Raw genomic sequence first — 13761 nt, forward strand, 5'->3', positions numbered from 1 at the left:
GAACCTGGATACATTTTACCCTCTCCTCATCACACATAACACACAGCGGCCCTCGCTTAGCAGAATGCTGAGGGCGGGTCTGGTTCAATCCCCCATTCCCCATGCAGTGTGACAGGTGTGTGTGCACAGGAGTTGTAGTCAGTCACGCTTGCAGACACCGCTATCCTCACAGTGGGTCAAGGTCCTCAGTGAGTTCCAGTGCAGGATCCTCTAGAAGGACCCTCCTCTGTGACTCAGATGGGAGTGAGTGATGGCGGGAATTCATTACAAAAGGGATCCAGAGACAGGAGAGAGTTCTTTCATGAAAGGTTATGTAACCCAGAACTCTGAAAATCTGCATCTGGCTGCCTTCAAATCTCTCTCAGGACTGACATGCCTGAAGGCCTCCTTGTGAGGGATACACTGAAGATTTTGTTAGCTTTTCTAAAAAAGACATGCATTCACTTCAAAGCACATTGAACAAAACTTTTTAAAAACAGACACTTAGTGCTAAAAGCACTTTCTGGATGTTCACTGCTTTTCAGGAACTGCCTACCAACTACCCAGCATCTGGACACTGAACACGACAGAGCAGGCAGAGCTGATGAGGCATCTGATCTTCTTTAATCTGAACAGAAAAGTAATACAAGTTTGCTAAACAGAAATGGTAAAAATTGAGTGTTATGTATTAGAGAATCAGTACATCGAGTTGACTTCGGTAGCCAGTGATTCTTGGTTAATTCTGCAAAACACCAACCAGTCATGCAATGCCTATGCCGACCTCAGCTTGATGAGCTGACTTCACAGCTAGCTCCCTGGTTGTGCTCACTTTCAGTTCTCTTCGTGCAAATAACACATGAGGCATCATCGATGGGGCTTGGTGAGCTGAATTCATTTCTCTTAGGAAAGTTCGCATAATTTGTCAAATATAAAAAGTTATTCAAGATTCACAGAGATAAACCAGTGCCTGGGAAATGTAATTCACCCCTGTGCATAACAGTATTACCTTTTTAACCTAAAAGATGGTTGTAGAGACCATGACGACACTTCATCTTCAGTGCACACTCGCGCAGTGTGTGTGCGGCTCATCTGCAGCAAACACTCCACAGCCACCATGCTCCGGTCACAGACTTCCACCACACACAGGTCTGTCCAATGCTTTGGAAAAATCTACAACTCACCTAAGACTTAGAGCATCCCAAACATTGGGAAGATTAGGTGACACATGGTTACTGCCCTGTAATAAGCAAGATTGCACATGGACTTCTGTCACAAAGAACCCTCAAAACAACTCAATGCTGCAGAATGAGAGGGGCCTGGTTCTCACCTGGAGAAAATCCGATGGCTCTCGTGGCATCAACATACCACAAGGCATAATGAAGAATGAGCATGGCAGTGACGGCTCAGAAATCTGCCACTGTGTGACAACTTTCAGTACAAGCTGTGCGGTCACGCTGTGCGGTTCAGTAACGCATTGTGATGTGTGTCATTCCCACGACCATGGCACAAGAAAATGAACTCAAGACTGCTGTGACTAGGACAAGTGATGACCCCCATTTTAAGGAGGGTTTCTCATCGAAGGAAAAGTCAAATTAGCTGACTTCACATGCTTTACATCCAGGATGAATCAGGTCACGCTGACTTAAGCCCAATTGAATTTAGGCAGGTTTTTAACCACAAGAATAAGGACATTATTAGCACATATTAAAAATTAAACCAACATATACACAATTAGCAATATTCTACATCATATTAAATGTTTTAACATGTTCTCGATTATTCTATATCTAGTTAATTTGTTGCTTTGTTTTTTAAAAAAACAAGCTGAACTTTATTCCACAATGCACGCTGTGTTTCTAAGTGTTCTGTAAGGATTTATCTCATTGAAGAAGGTGCAGTTCTCTGGATGTCTCTAGGAGCCGAACTCAACAGTGTCATCTGTGATTTCTTTGAATTCATAGTTACCTCTGCCGTCCATGTGCAGGTAGAACTGTGGGAGACAAGGGAAAAATCAGTCCCCAAGGCAGACAGAGCACTTTCTTCTCTGAAAACTAAACTACAGACTTCTGTCTTGTTCTTAGGCTTCCCACAAATGAGACTGCTTCTGCGCCTTCAGGAGCAAGGGTCAGCACAACCGTGGGGCGGCCACAGTACAGTCTCCATTGCTTCCTCTGTAGCTGATTTCCTAGGTGAGCTGATGATAGCTGAGATGCTCTTGGCTTTAGCAGAGGAGCAAAAGAACTCCACGATGTGCCTACTTAACTGGTCCCAAGGACAGCAGCTACAAAGCCGTCTGGTTTTCAATGTCTGTCTTCCTGCTTATCTTCTGAACTATTTCTCAGCTATTCTGACCTTACCTTCCCCCGTCCATCACACGATTACTAGCCTGCTGTTCGTTCACTAATTGTCTAAAGCTTCAGGAAAAGAGGACAGGGGGACCCAAGCCCTCTTGCTGTCCTATGGCAGCAGTGTTTGTGAAGTTCTAAGAAAACAAAAGCTTGGATGTATTTTAAATTCCTCTGGCTTCTAGTTATTCCATTCCTCATTCACTACGTAAAAATTATAACATGTACCTTAAGATAATAATAAAAGTCAGTGGCTCACACCTGTGACCCCAACTACTCAGGAGGCAGAGAACAGGAGGATCAGTTTACAGCCACCCAGGGCAAAAAAGTTAGCGAGACTCCATCTCAACAAACAAGTTGGGAGAACTATACCAACACAGACCAGGGCTCACATGACATCCCTGTATGTGACAGTGAGGAGCTAGAGAACACTGTCTCGTTACACTGTGACTGTAATCCACATCCCCCTGTAACCCTAACCTCTACTAAAAGTAACCCCAAAATGGCTGCCATTGGTTCTTCTTAAGACTACTGTCAAACCTGGATGATAAGGTTTATTCAGCCCTCTCTCTGTGATAAGATTATGCAAACGTAGCTATTATGCAATGCTCACCAAGAAAACTAGAAAAATGCTAACTGCTCACTGTGGTGTCTAACTAGACATTGTTAATATACACACTGTACTTCCAAAACTGACTACAATAATATTGAAGAAAGTCCTACTGTATACAACAAAACTGGAGCGAAATTGCTTTTTTTCTTGAGGTGTATGTTCATTAGGGAATATACACCATGAAATTTAAAATTACATTCATTTAAATTCACATATATAAGTAAAAGAAACTCACTGCACCATAAAAGAGAAGAAATACAAACCTCGTGGTGTTTCCAGAGAGACTTTCTATGTGACACAGTGAACAGGGTGATCCCAACCTAATTCAAAGAGAAGGGTTCAGTTTTATACAGGAAGGCAAGCCGAGAGGTGAGCCAGTGCAAATTCGCTAAGCTGTTCAGATGACCAGTGCCAAACAGAAAAAACTGCAAATGATGCAAATGTTTACAGCACTGAAGTTTGGGTCATTCACCACATAATAAAAACTAGCAGGTCCAGGACTGAGCATATCATTTTGTCTGGGGCAGAGGATCAACCTTCTAGCACGTTTCTTGACCCCCCTGCTGGAGACTCTTGCTGCAATGTCTTGGAATCCAGAGTTTGGAAATGTATTATTTAGCATCCTCGAAGGTTCGGGGACAGAAATTTGCAATGAAACACACAAGTGTTCCGTAACAGCAAGTATGGACCTGGCGTTATAGGTGGTTCTCAACCAAGGGGAGATTTTTTTGCGTCCCCAGCAGACATTTGAGGAAGTCTGGAGCCATTTTTTAGTGGTCCCATCTGAGAGCACTGCTGCCATCTACTGGGAAGAGGCGGAGATGCCACTGAACACAACCATCTGTAACAGGAGCCTGCCATGACAGACCAGGAATCCAGCCATGGTCGGTCAGCACCACCTGGTCAACAGCACCTGGGTGTGAGACGCACTGGAGATCTCAGCCCTTCAGGCTGGCAGGACACGCTTTGGGAACTCAGAAATTGCCACTATGGTTTTAAACTTTATTCTTATTTTAATGATAATTTTAAAAAGTAGCCTAAGTATATTCTTGATCATTCCTACCATAAAATTACACTTCCGCTGCCACAAAGCATTATCACTTAACACTTTCCAGTGTCACAGGTTTGGCTGCTCTGCAAAAATTGGTTGTGAACTGCATAATAAAATAAGTACATCGTCAGCATTAAGAAAACACATTTCAGCTGACTACTGAAAGCTCAATGCATACGTTATTATTTTGTTCATGATTCCATAACTGGGATTAGATCTCTAATTAGAGTAGGCATTCTTTAAGATTTTTCTTAGCACATATTGGTTGTGTAGGGGTTTTCACTGTGACATTTGCACAGAAGCTCACAATGTTCATTAGGTTCACCCCTCCATCAACAGAGTAGACATTCTTTATATTAGAGTTACTTAAGTCAAAATACAAAAGCAAAACTGTAAGATCTGAAGGGCAGATTCTGTCCTTCCATAAACAAACACAAAACACTAGCTTGGTTTCAGCAAAAAAGCATCACAAGTGTCTTCAGTGCTACAAATTGTGCATTGTGCCTAAGTTTTCTTGTATTTAAATTTGCAGTTATTTTATAGTCGTAGAAGAGCTCCAAGCTTAAGGAGTTCATACCTCACTGTCTGTGCATCCATGTATAAGTGCTGTTATGATTTTATGGTAACTTTTTGTTACTATGATTTATCACTGGGACCCCTTATGAACTTCCTTCCTTTAAATACAATCTGTGTCTTACAGAGTTACATAATCTTTTGTGGAGACTCACAGCCTGTACACAGGATACATAAGGAAGTCACATGGTGAATTCCCAGCAAAAGCCTCTAAGTCAACATGAACTCCCTGGTTTTACATATATACCTCAAATATCGCTAATACCTACAAACTGAAAACCATATGGACAAATGCATAGAAACTATGAATTACCAAACTGATTCAAGAGTAGAAAATAAGCATCAAAGAAATAAACAGTTACAATCTTCCTACAGAGAAGAACCTGCATTTCTAACAACCTCCTGAATATTACCTGCTTACACATGTAATATGATCTTTTTTATTTACCATAAACTCCCTAAAATACTCCCATACTTCACCCAGTTACACAGAAAAGAGCAAAGTGTTGTTCTTAAAATGTAACAAGAGTATAGGGGGTAATAACAACTCCTTCAAGGAGAAAGTGACTGGGACTACTGAATGACCATGTAAAGAGCAGCCGAATGGACAGCCTTGCATGTGTCTACTAAATAGTTGGTAAGACACTGCCCAGGCCACAGAATCCAACAGATAAATTAAAAGTTGCGAAGTGATTACTGCTGGGTTTTCCTGACAAATGATGCTCAGGTAAAGCTCATGAACAAACTCGGAGAAGACCAGTTAACGCCTGGTGTAGGCATGAACTACAAGCGAGGAAGCCGTGCGTAAACGTTATTTTGTGTGGAAGAAGTGGCTAGAATGGGTTATACACAGAATGCATGCACAGTTCCTTTTCCTTTCACTATTTTAGCTCCCAGTTTTAAAATCGTCCTTAAACCAAGGCATCACCTTTTGGTGGTAACTCTGCTGAGTAGCCTGGTGGACACGGTGCCCATGGGGACACAGACCCTGCCACCAAGAAACTGCCCGCTCACCTTCCGACAGTGGCTGTAAATGTAGTCCTCCACGTCCACGCTGACGGCACTTGTGCACTCATCCAAAATGGCAAACTGGGGCTTATGATAAAACAACCTTGCCATCTGAAGCAAAGAAGAAATGTTATTTGTAAACACATGCAGACCTGAAACTAATAAGCTAAGATAAACTTACTTTAGTTAAATATGCATTTGATATCTTGTAAAGCTGAAGTATGAAAATTATTCTAACTCAAACCATCTTCTTCTCAGGAATGGGAACAATTTAACAAGACTAGTTGTCTTGCCGGGTGCCATGGCTCATGCCTGTAATCTCAGCTACTCAGGAGGCAGAGATCAGGAGGATCACAGTTTGAAGCCAGCCCAGGCTAATAGTTCACCAGACCCTATCTCAAAAAAATCCTTCACAAAAATAGGACTGGTGGAGTGGCTCAAGGTGAAGGCCCTGAGTTCAAGCCCCAGTACCCGGAAAAAAAAAAAGGACTAGTTGTCTTTACTGTTGTCCCAAAGGGGAAGACACAGTACATGTGTAATAATCATTGATCAGAGCAAACCACAAACTGGTGTGACATGAGGCTGTTTTAAAATAGTACTGAAGTTCACTAAACAAACAAGATTAGAGGCAGAACCAAATCTCAGAAGTCAGAGGTCCAGGTGCTTGAGCGCATCAAACCCCAGTGAGCACTCGCCTGCATCAGGCCTCGGCTGTTCCTGCGGATGTGTGCGCTTATTAAACGCCATTCTAATTTTACCAGTGACAATTCCCATCAGGACGCCACAGCTTTCTTTCCCTCATTGGCAGGAATGCTGAGCACTTCTCACTCTTACCATCCACCTGTACTTCATGTTCTGGAAATGATTTCTGCTAATCCTCAGACAGATGCTGCAATTTGTCACCTGCTCCCGACAGTGACCTCCATGTTGCAGAACTGGCCTTCCCACCCTGTCGTCTTGCCTGCTTGATAAGCCTCCATCCACCTGTCCGTCTCTCCCTTCCTCCAAGTCCCACTTCCCAGGCCGCCTTCTCAGCTTCTCCTCCAGCACTTTATCCTTCACTTGGCATGAAATGTGGTATTCTCAGGGCTGCTTCCCATCTCTCCTCTTCCCTACACCGTGTCTTTCTGAGGGGTCTCATTCGATCTCACGTTTCAAACATGTTTACCTTCTCAAAACTCCTAATACACATCTCCTTGTCCCTTTCTAACTTCCAGATTGATAAATTCTTCTTTGGATTCTCTACTCAGATATCTCTCAGGATTTTTAGACTTCAAGACTAAAACTCAAATGCATTTTTTTTTCTAGACATTTCTCTAACCTGCTCCCCCACCTCCAATCTTCAACATTTCAGAAAATGGCGTTAGTCCTCCTTAATCCTTCTCCTCCTCTCTCTCACCCACCCCTCCTCTTTAGTCAAGTGCACTCAGTCTTCCTCATCCCCACCACCAGGCCCTCATTCCAGATCACACTCATCTGCACGGGTGGCCACAAGCAATCACCTGCTTCCTCTTGGCTCATCCTCCAAGTAACCAGAGAGAATCTGTACAATTGTAAATCAGAATCTTCACTGAAGGTTCAACATCCTTCAGCTCCTTTCTATTTCACTTAGAATAAAAGTCAAACTCCTTACCACGGCCCCCACAATTTCATTCCCACTACTGCTCTGGCCTCAGCATTCTACCCAGGACTGTCTTCCCACAACTAGGAGCACCATGGCCTACAGTTCAGAGGCTCAGCACGTGCCGTGCTTTCTCTGTGTCTCAAGGCCTGATGGCTCCAACAAGTGCCTGCAGGAGACTGCAGGAGCTCCCTCTTGACAGTAAGCTACTTATCTTTGTCTGCTTGCCTGGGCTGCAGGACTCACAGAGACTACAATTTAATTACCCATCAGGGAATATTCAAATACATAGTAAGTGAATGACTAAAACAAGCAGCTGTCTTGGGGTTAGCTTGCCTTTGCAAGGCGAGGAAGAGGAAACAGGAAAGTCTGCAGAAATGAGAAGTACGGGCCACAGGGACTTCTGATGAGGCAGGCTGCCTCTAGATTAGACTTGAAAACATCTACTATAGATGGAGGCAGGATGCAGAGCTGAAGGCCATGGGAGTGACACTCAGAGGAGAGTGTCCCTGGCACTCAGCCTTCCAGAAGAGCGAGACAGATGGAGCCAGGCTGGTCAGAAGAATGGCTACAGGAAGGAAGGCCTCCACAAGAACCTCTCCTCTGCTCACATGGCAATTTTGTCATCATGTAGGACCATCACTTTTCTCACCTCTCTCCTTCTGTGCTATCAGCTTCTTGGCTCCACAGCACAGGGAGGTTGTGGAATGAGTGGTGTACGAATGCAGGGGCCGTACTGCTGCCTAAGCACCACAACCACCCGCCACGGGCTCTAACATTCACAGTCATCTGTGCCCAGCCAGCCACCCAGCAGCACAGAGTCCCTCTCCCCAGGGAAATGGGCCCTCGGTGCCTCACTCAGGGCCCGCGGGGATGACTGTGTGAGGCAGTCTGCTAATGTGCTTGGCATGCTGTCTGCACCTACAAAACAGCTACCATTTAACTGAACAAACAGCCTGTTTTTTCTTTATGCAGAAAGCCAGTCATTCTGCTGACAGCAGTAAAGGAAACAATGAGGTAAAAAACCCAAGATGGTAGTTTTTAAATAATTACCATAAAAAATGAGAAAGTAGCTGGGGACAAGGCTCAAATGGTAAAGCGCCTGCCTATGTGGCAAGTGCAAAGCCCTGATTTCAAATCCCAGTACCATGAAAGGAAGGAGGAGGGGAGGGGAAGGGAAGGAAAGGGAGGGGAGGAAAGGAAGATGCGTGAAGAGCACAGATAAGCAAAGTAACTGCCAAGCTGCACTTCGAGCCCCTCACCACACATATACCAGTCTCATTTGTTCAGCTATGCTCAGAAGCCTACATAGCTTTTGGGTGGGGTTTAGGTAATAGGAAGAAAGAAAATGCAGGAAGGGCTGCTAAGGAGCAGGGATTATCTGTTCACCCCTTTAGAATGTCCTGGGTGACCAAAGAAAAGGGAAGAATTCAGTGAGATTTAAGTCAACAGAAACAGAATTACAAAACTGGATTTTTAAAGAACACTGCACACTTTGTGACAGAGGTCCTCTGGTGTGAGGTTTCTAAATATTCCAGCCTTTCTATCATATCACTTTTTCATCGTTCAATATAAAAAACTCGTTAGTAAGTAGGAAGAGTAGAAGAAAGAAGTAGAAAAAAACTTTTGGTCAGAGATATAGGATGTCCCAACATGGTATAAGCTGAGGCAAGGGTGACTGGGGTCGTAAGGCCCAAATGGGTGCAGTGGAGGTAAGGGAAGCATCACTTGATTTTTCATCAAGGGCCAGGTGTGGTGCTGCACACCTGCAATCAGCTATACAAGAGGTGAAGGTAGGAAAAGATGGTGGTCTGAAGTTAGTCTCTGGCAAAAGCAAGAGATACTATCTGAAAAATTAACTAAAGCAAAAAGGACTGGCTCAAGTGGAGAGCACCTGCCTCCATGCACAAGGCCCTGAGTTCAAACTCTGGTGCATTGCCTGCCTCCCAAAAAAGGAAGTATCAAGGGCCAATGAAAGAAGCCCAGGGCTGCTAGGGGTTAGAAGGGAACTGCCATGCAAAGCCAGGCTCCTCCCTACTACCCCAGGCTCCTTCTTTGGAGCTGTAACTGACGCTGTCAAGTGTTACAGTTACATGAGAGTAACTGGAGCTCTGCCTAGATTTTAAAGGCAGGACGGAAAGCATGTCATTTAACACTTTCCATGCTGAGATGTCCCACATACACGCTAACTGTCACCACACCTCCCGCGTTCAACAGCATCACTCTATTCCGTGTCACAGCCCAAACTCAAATCCTGACCTTACACAAGGGCTGCTTGAGTTCACCTGTCTTACTGCAACCTCCAGGCTTACAGACTGTGGAGGTGGCCAGGCCTTCACATCTGTTCTTTCTACATGCTAAAATGTCTTTTCTCCCAAGGCTCTACTGGGACAAAAACTGAGCAACAGTAAAATGAACACAAATCTTTCCCATGCCAGGATTTGCTGCCCTGGCCTTCTGTCTTCCTCTCTTGTAAAGCTGGCCTACAGGAGAGCACCCTGCCTGTGGCTCCTGTCAGGTGGGCGGCAGCTGCACTGATGAGCTCGGCCTGCCTCCCAAACAGCTTACTACGCACCGCCCACTTATGCAGGGCTCTTCTCCTGCTCTGTCACTCCTCAGAGTTACCACACCCACCCCTTCAGGCCACAGTCTTTCTTCTGACTTTCTACGGTGCCCACTTCCATGTTCTACAAACTTAAATTTGTTCTGCTGACTTGCAGTGTGATTTCTCCACAGTCTACAGAGTCATTTTCTATTAAAAAAAAAAAAAGAAGCTGCCTCCATGCCTGGTTGATTAAAATTCTCACTCCTTGCTAATTTCCATTTTGAGCACAGAAAATATTTCCCTTCTGCTTGTGGTTCATTCTTCACAGAAATTAATCTCACGTGACAGCACTAGGCAAGCAATCACAGCATTAGTTACCAAGTTCTACAGAGTGGTGGTGACCCTGGAAAGAACATGCAAAATCAGGGAGGAGCCAAAGAAAAGCCAGAAAACAAAGGATGTGGCCAAAGATGGTGGCAAAAAATCCAGTAGAAGCCACTGCTTCTCTTTCCTTCCTTGTCTAGCTTTCTGCAACTTCCACCAGCTAACACTGAGGGAAGAAATACTCTCATCCTCAATCTATGGTACACGCAGCTAGAAAAGAGTCCTCACAAGTCAGTCCTCTTAAAAGGTGTCCCAGGACCTCTCCTAACATGCAGCGTTCAGCACATGTTTTTGGTTTGAGATAAATGTAATTATTATAAAAATTAAAGTCACTCCTTTCAAATGCTTCTTTACATGAGGAAAAATGTTCAATTCCAAACAACTTCAATCAGTGGCTATTGAGTCTTAAAAGGAAGACACACATAGTAGAGGGAGAAGGTAAGAACAAAGAATAAAACAAAGAGCTGCCATTTCTGATCCCTTCAGCTATGTCAGGGAGAACAGCCTGAGGGAACAGAAGAGGTATCTGCAGGGAGAAGACACTGAGAAGACCCAGTGACTCACCACGCTAGCACAGACCCAGGGCCAATGTGCCACACTGTCTCCAAACTAGAGGGTTTATCCAGCTCTTCCTTTCACAGGTACACATTATTAATGGGTTTTCAGAATTCCAAATCTGCATGTGAGTTAAACATTTCTAAGCACTTCTATTACCATTTAAACTAATCCATCTTATAATAACTGCTAAATAAGAAGATAAAAGCTAGAACTCAGATGGACTCTAAAAGTAACCTTCAGCAAGCAGTTGCATTTGTGCAGGTCTGTGGAGTACACTTACAGCCATTCTTTGCTTCTCTCCTCCGCTGAGCACATCCATCCAGTCCTGAACACTGTCCCAGCCTCCTTCCCGTTCTAAGATATGACCCAACTGCACGTTGTCCAAGTACTCCTTCAGTACCTGTCAACAAAGGAGGAAGAATGAAGTCAAGCTTATAGAAAGCACATACTCAATGGAATCTCAACGATTCCATTGCCAATACCCTCAGAGAGGTATGCACTCTTCACAGGACTGTGGCACAAGGTAACCCTGAACTTTCCAGATCCTGTCTCTGTCAACCTTGGCCAAGTGTGTCTACCATCTTGAGATACTGGAGCCCTGGGCATCATCAGAGGGCAGGGTGACGAGAAAGCAAGCAGGAGTGAAGTACTTGCACATGATGCTTACCCTCTCACCTCAACCTGGGAAGGTGTGACTAGTGGATTGGGAAGGCCTGACTGGCTTAGGCCAATGCCTGCACTGAAAATACTCCACTAATTCAGGTAAGGACGTAAGAGGAAGCATTTTCAGCAGCCCCAGGACATAATCCCTCTCCCTCTCTTACCTGGTCGGAGATACCCTTCTTCTTCTGATCTTCCCTTCCATCTGGATATATCACTTGGTCTCGAAGAGTTCCAAGGGTCATGTAAGGTCTCTGAACAGAGCACAGCAAAAGCCATTGGAAAGTATATAAATAAATAAAGAAGAACATTTCATTAAATAAGTAAAAAGATTACAAAATAACTCAAAAAAGGTCTTACCTGAGGAACATAAAACAACTTTCCCCTCTCAGGTTTAGTAAGACGCCCTCCAAAAAGAGGCCATAACTGTAAAAGAAGGGAAGGAAGAGAGAAGCAACTGTGGAATTCTCATGTAGCAAAAGGTATTGCAACATAAGACTGACAACTTGGACAACAGTTTGAACATACTTCACCGAGAACACGGAACAGTGAACTCTTTCCGCAGCCATTTGGGCCACAAATGAGTACATTGGCCCCAGATCGAACCTGAAAGAAAATTCATCTATGAATTGATTAAATCAAGTGAGTATGTCCACACAAACACTTCCTTGGAGTCAGACAGCTGTTTGCTAATTGTGTGTAAGCATGGCATTAGAGCAGAACAATGGGGTGATATGGCGCCCGTAAACTTCTGTTTATGGTTTCACCTTGCCATTTAAGAACCATTGCTGACCAATGCCATCCAACTTAATCTGAATCAGAATTCAAAAAGCTAAAACTTTAAAATCTGATAATTCTTGAGAACAATAAACGTGTATCCTCAGCCTTTTTCTAAAAAACTGAACTCTATCTATGTATGTATATATTGCATATGCTATTCTACCTAGTGGTCCATATATACATAACAATATTCCACGAATATTCCAGTCAATAAACTTTGTGACCCCCCCCATTCCCATCACCTTAAAGCCTTGTGGGGCCTTCCACAGTAAGAATGCACCATAATTTATTTCACCGCCCCCTTTGGTTAAATAATTAAATAACTTTGTTTTGCTCTTTTATCTAATACTGCAATGAACTTCTGTATCAGCAAGTAAACTTACGCACTACAAAGAAATGTTTGTATAAATTAGATTCTCAAAACTTAAAGTTGTCAGATCAAAGAGTATGAGAATGACCAATATTGACAAGTGCCACTAAACTGTTCTGTGACCAGGGAAAGATCAGTCTCATGAGAAATGTGAAATGCGGCTGTGTTCTAAACTATGGTCGTTCCAGTGTCTAATCACCTCTCTAACTAATTAGAGAATCTGGGTTATAACTCTTGTTTTCAGCACTGTGCAGCACAGCAGCACAGAAGGCGCTGAAGAGTCATGGGCTGCACTGGCTGTGTAGCCTGCCTCCGGCAAGTGTTTTAAACTGGTGATAACAGATTCTGCTGATTGCAGCCCGTGCTTTCTGTCAGGGTCTGTCCTCAACAATGGGCTACATTAGTGAACAAGAGACAAAAAAGAAACAACAACCCTGCCTCACCTTTTACTCTCCAGTGGGAGGAGAAACACATAAAGACTGTGCACAATAAACTGGTGAGTGAAAGTCTGTGCTAGAGGCTAAGCACTATGGGTTAAAAGCAGATCTAGATCAGGACGACTAAGGCGGCTGGAGTAGACTCACTGAGTGGCAGTGGGCAGGACTGGAAGAAGTGATCTAGATGGGGATCTGGAGGAAATCCGTGCTTTACAACTAAACACAAAGGGCCGCTGCAAAGGCACTGAGGCAGCAACAAGCCTGTCCTTTGCACACAGCACAAAGGAGGCTGATTTGGTTTGAGAAGAATGACCAGGAGGGAAGAGAAGCAGGAACTAGGGTCAGTGAGCAATGAGACAAGGCAAAGTAGATGCACTTAAATCTCACCAATTACTGTAAGCCAGCTGAGAAGACTTTGGCTTTTACTGTGACGAAACAGAAAGCTATCAACATTTTTCATAGTGGCCAAAAAGTGGAAGCAACCCAAGGGGATGAATAGATTTTAAAATGTGGTGCACACATACAATGGAATAACATTCAGCCTTCAAGAGGAGTGATGCACACCTGTGCGGGGAGCTCATGGAAGAAAGAGGCAAACCCTCTCATCCTGATGAGGCTTGTGTTTTCGGTTATAGCGCAATCAGAAGATAGGTGAATTGTAAGGTGGACAGTTTACTTTCTGAGGGCCAAGTCTCGACTCCACTATACTTCTCTCTGAAAGAAATCCTTCAGGCTGGTGCAGTAGTTCAAATGGTAGAGTGCCTGCCTAGCAAGCATGAAACCCCGAGTTCAAACCCCACCACCACCACCACCAAAAAAAAAAAAAAAGCAACTAAC

The 13761-nt window shown here is 44.0% G+C and overlaps 1 protein-coding gene across 1 annotated transcript in view; it reads right to left on the reverse strand.

The window, feature by feature from the left end:
• Positions 1–581: 581 nt before the first annotated feature.
• The window catches only part of Abcd3 (ATP binding cassette subfamily D member 3), a 61071-nt gene continuing 47891 nt past the window's right edge, over positions 582–13761 (reverse strand). The window contains exons 17-23 of the mRNA XM_020163936.2: positions 11866–11943; positions 11698–11763; positions 11502–11591; positions 10958–11077; positions 5576–5680; positions 3201–3257; positions 582–1969 (exon numbers count right to left, since the gene is read on the reverse strand). Coding sequence (XP_020019525.2) covers positions 1892–1969; positions 3201–3257; positions 5576–5680; positions 10958–11077; positions 11502–11591; positions 11698–11763; positions 11866–11943 — 594 coding nt within the window. The 3' untranslated portion in view covers positions 582–1891. The remainder of the gene's footprint in view (positions 1970–3200; positions 3258–5575; positions 5681–10957; positions 11078–11501; positions 11592–11697; positions 11764–11865; positions 11944–13761) is intronic.

Source organism: Castor canadensis, chromosome 12, assembly GCF_047511655.1.
Source record: "Castor canadensis chromosome 12, mCasCan1.hap1v2, whole genome shotgun sequence".
NCBI classification, from domain to species: Eukaryota; Metazoa; Chordata; class Mammalia; order Rodentia; family Castoridae; genus Castor; species Castor canadensis.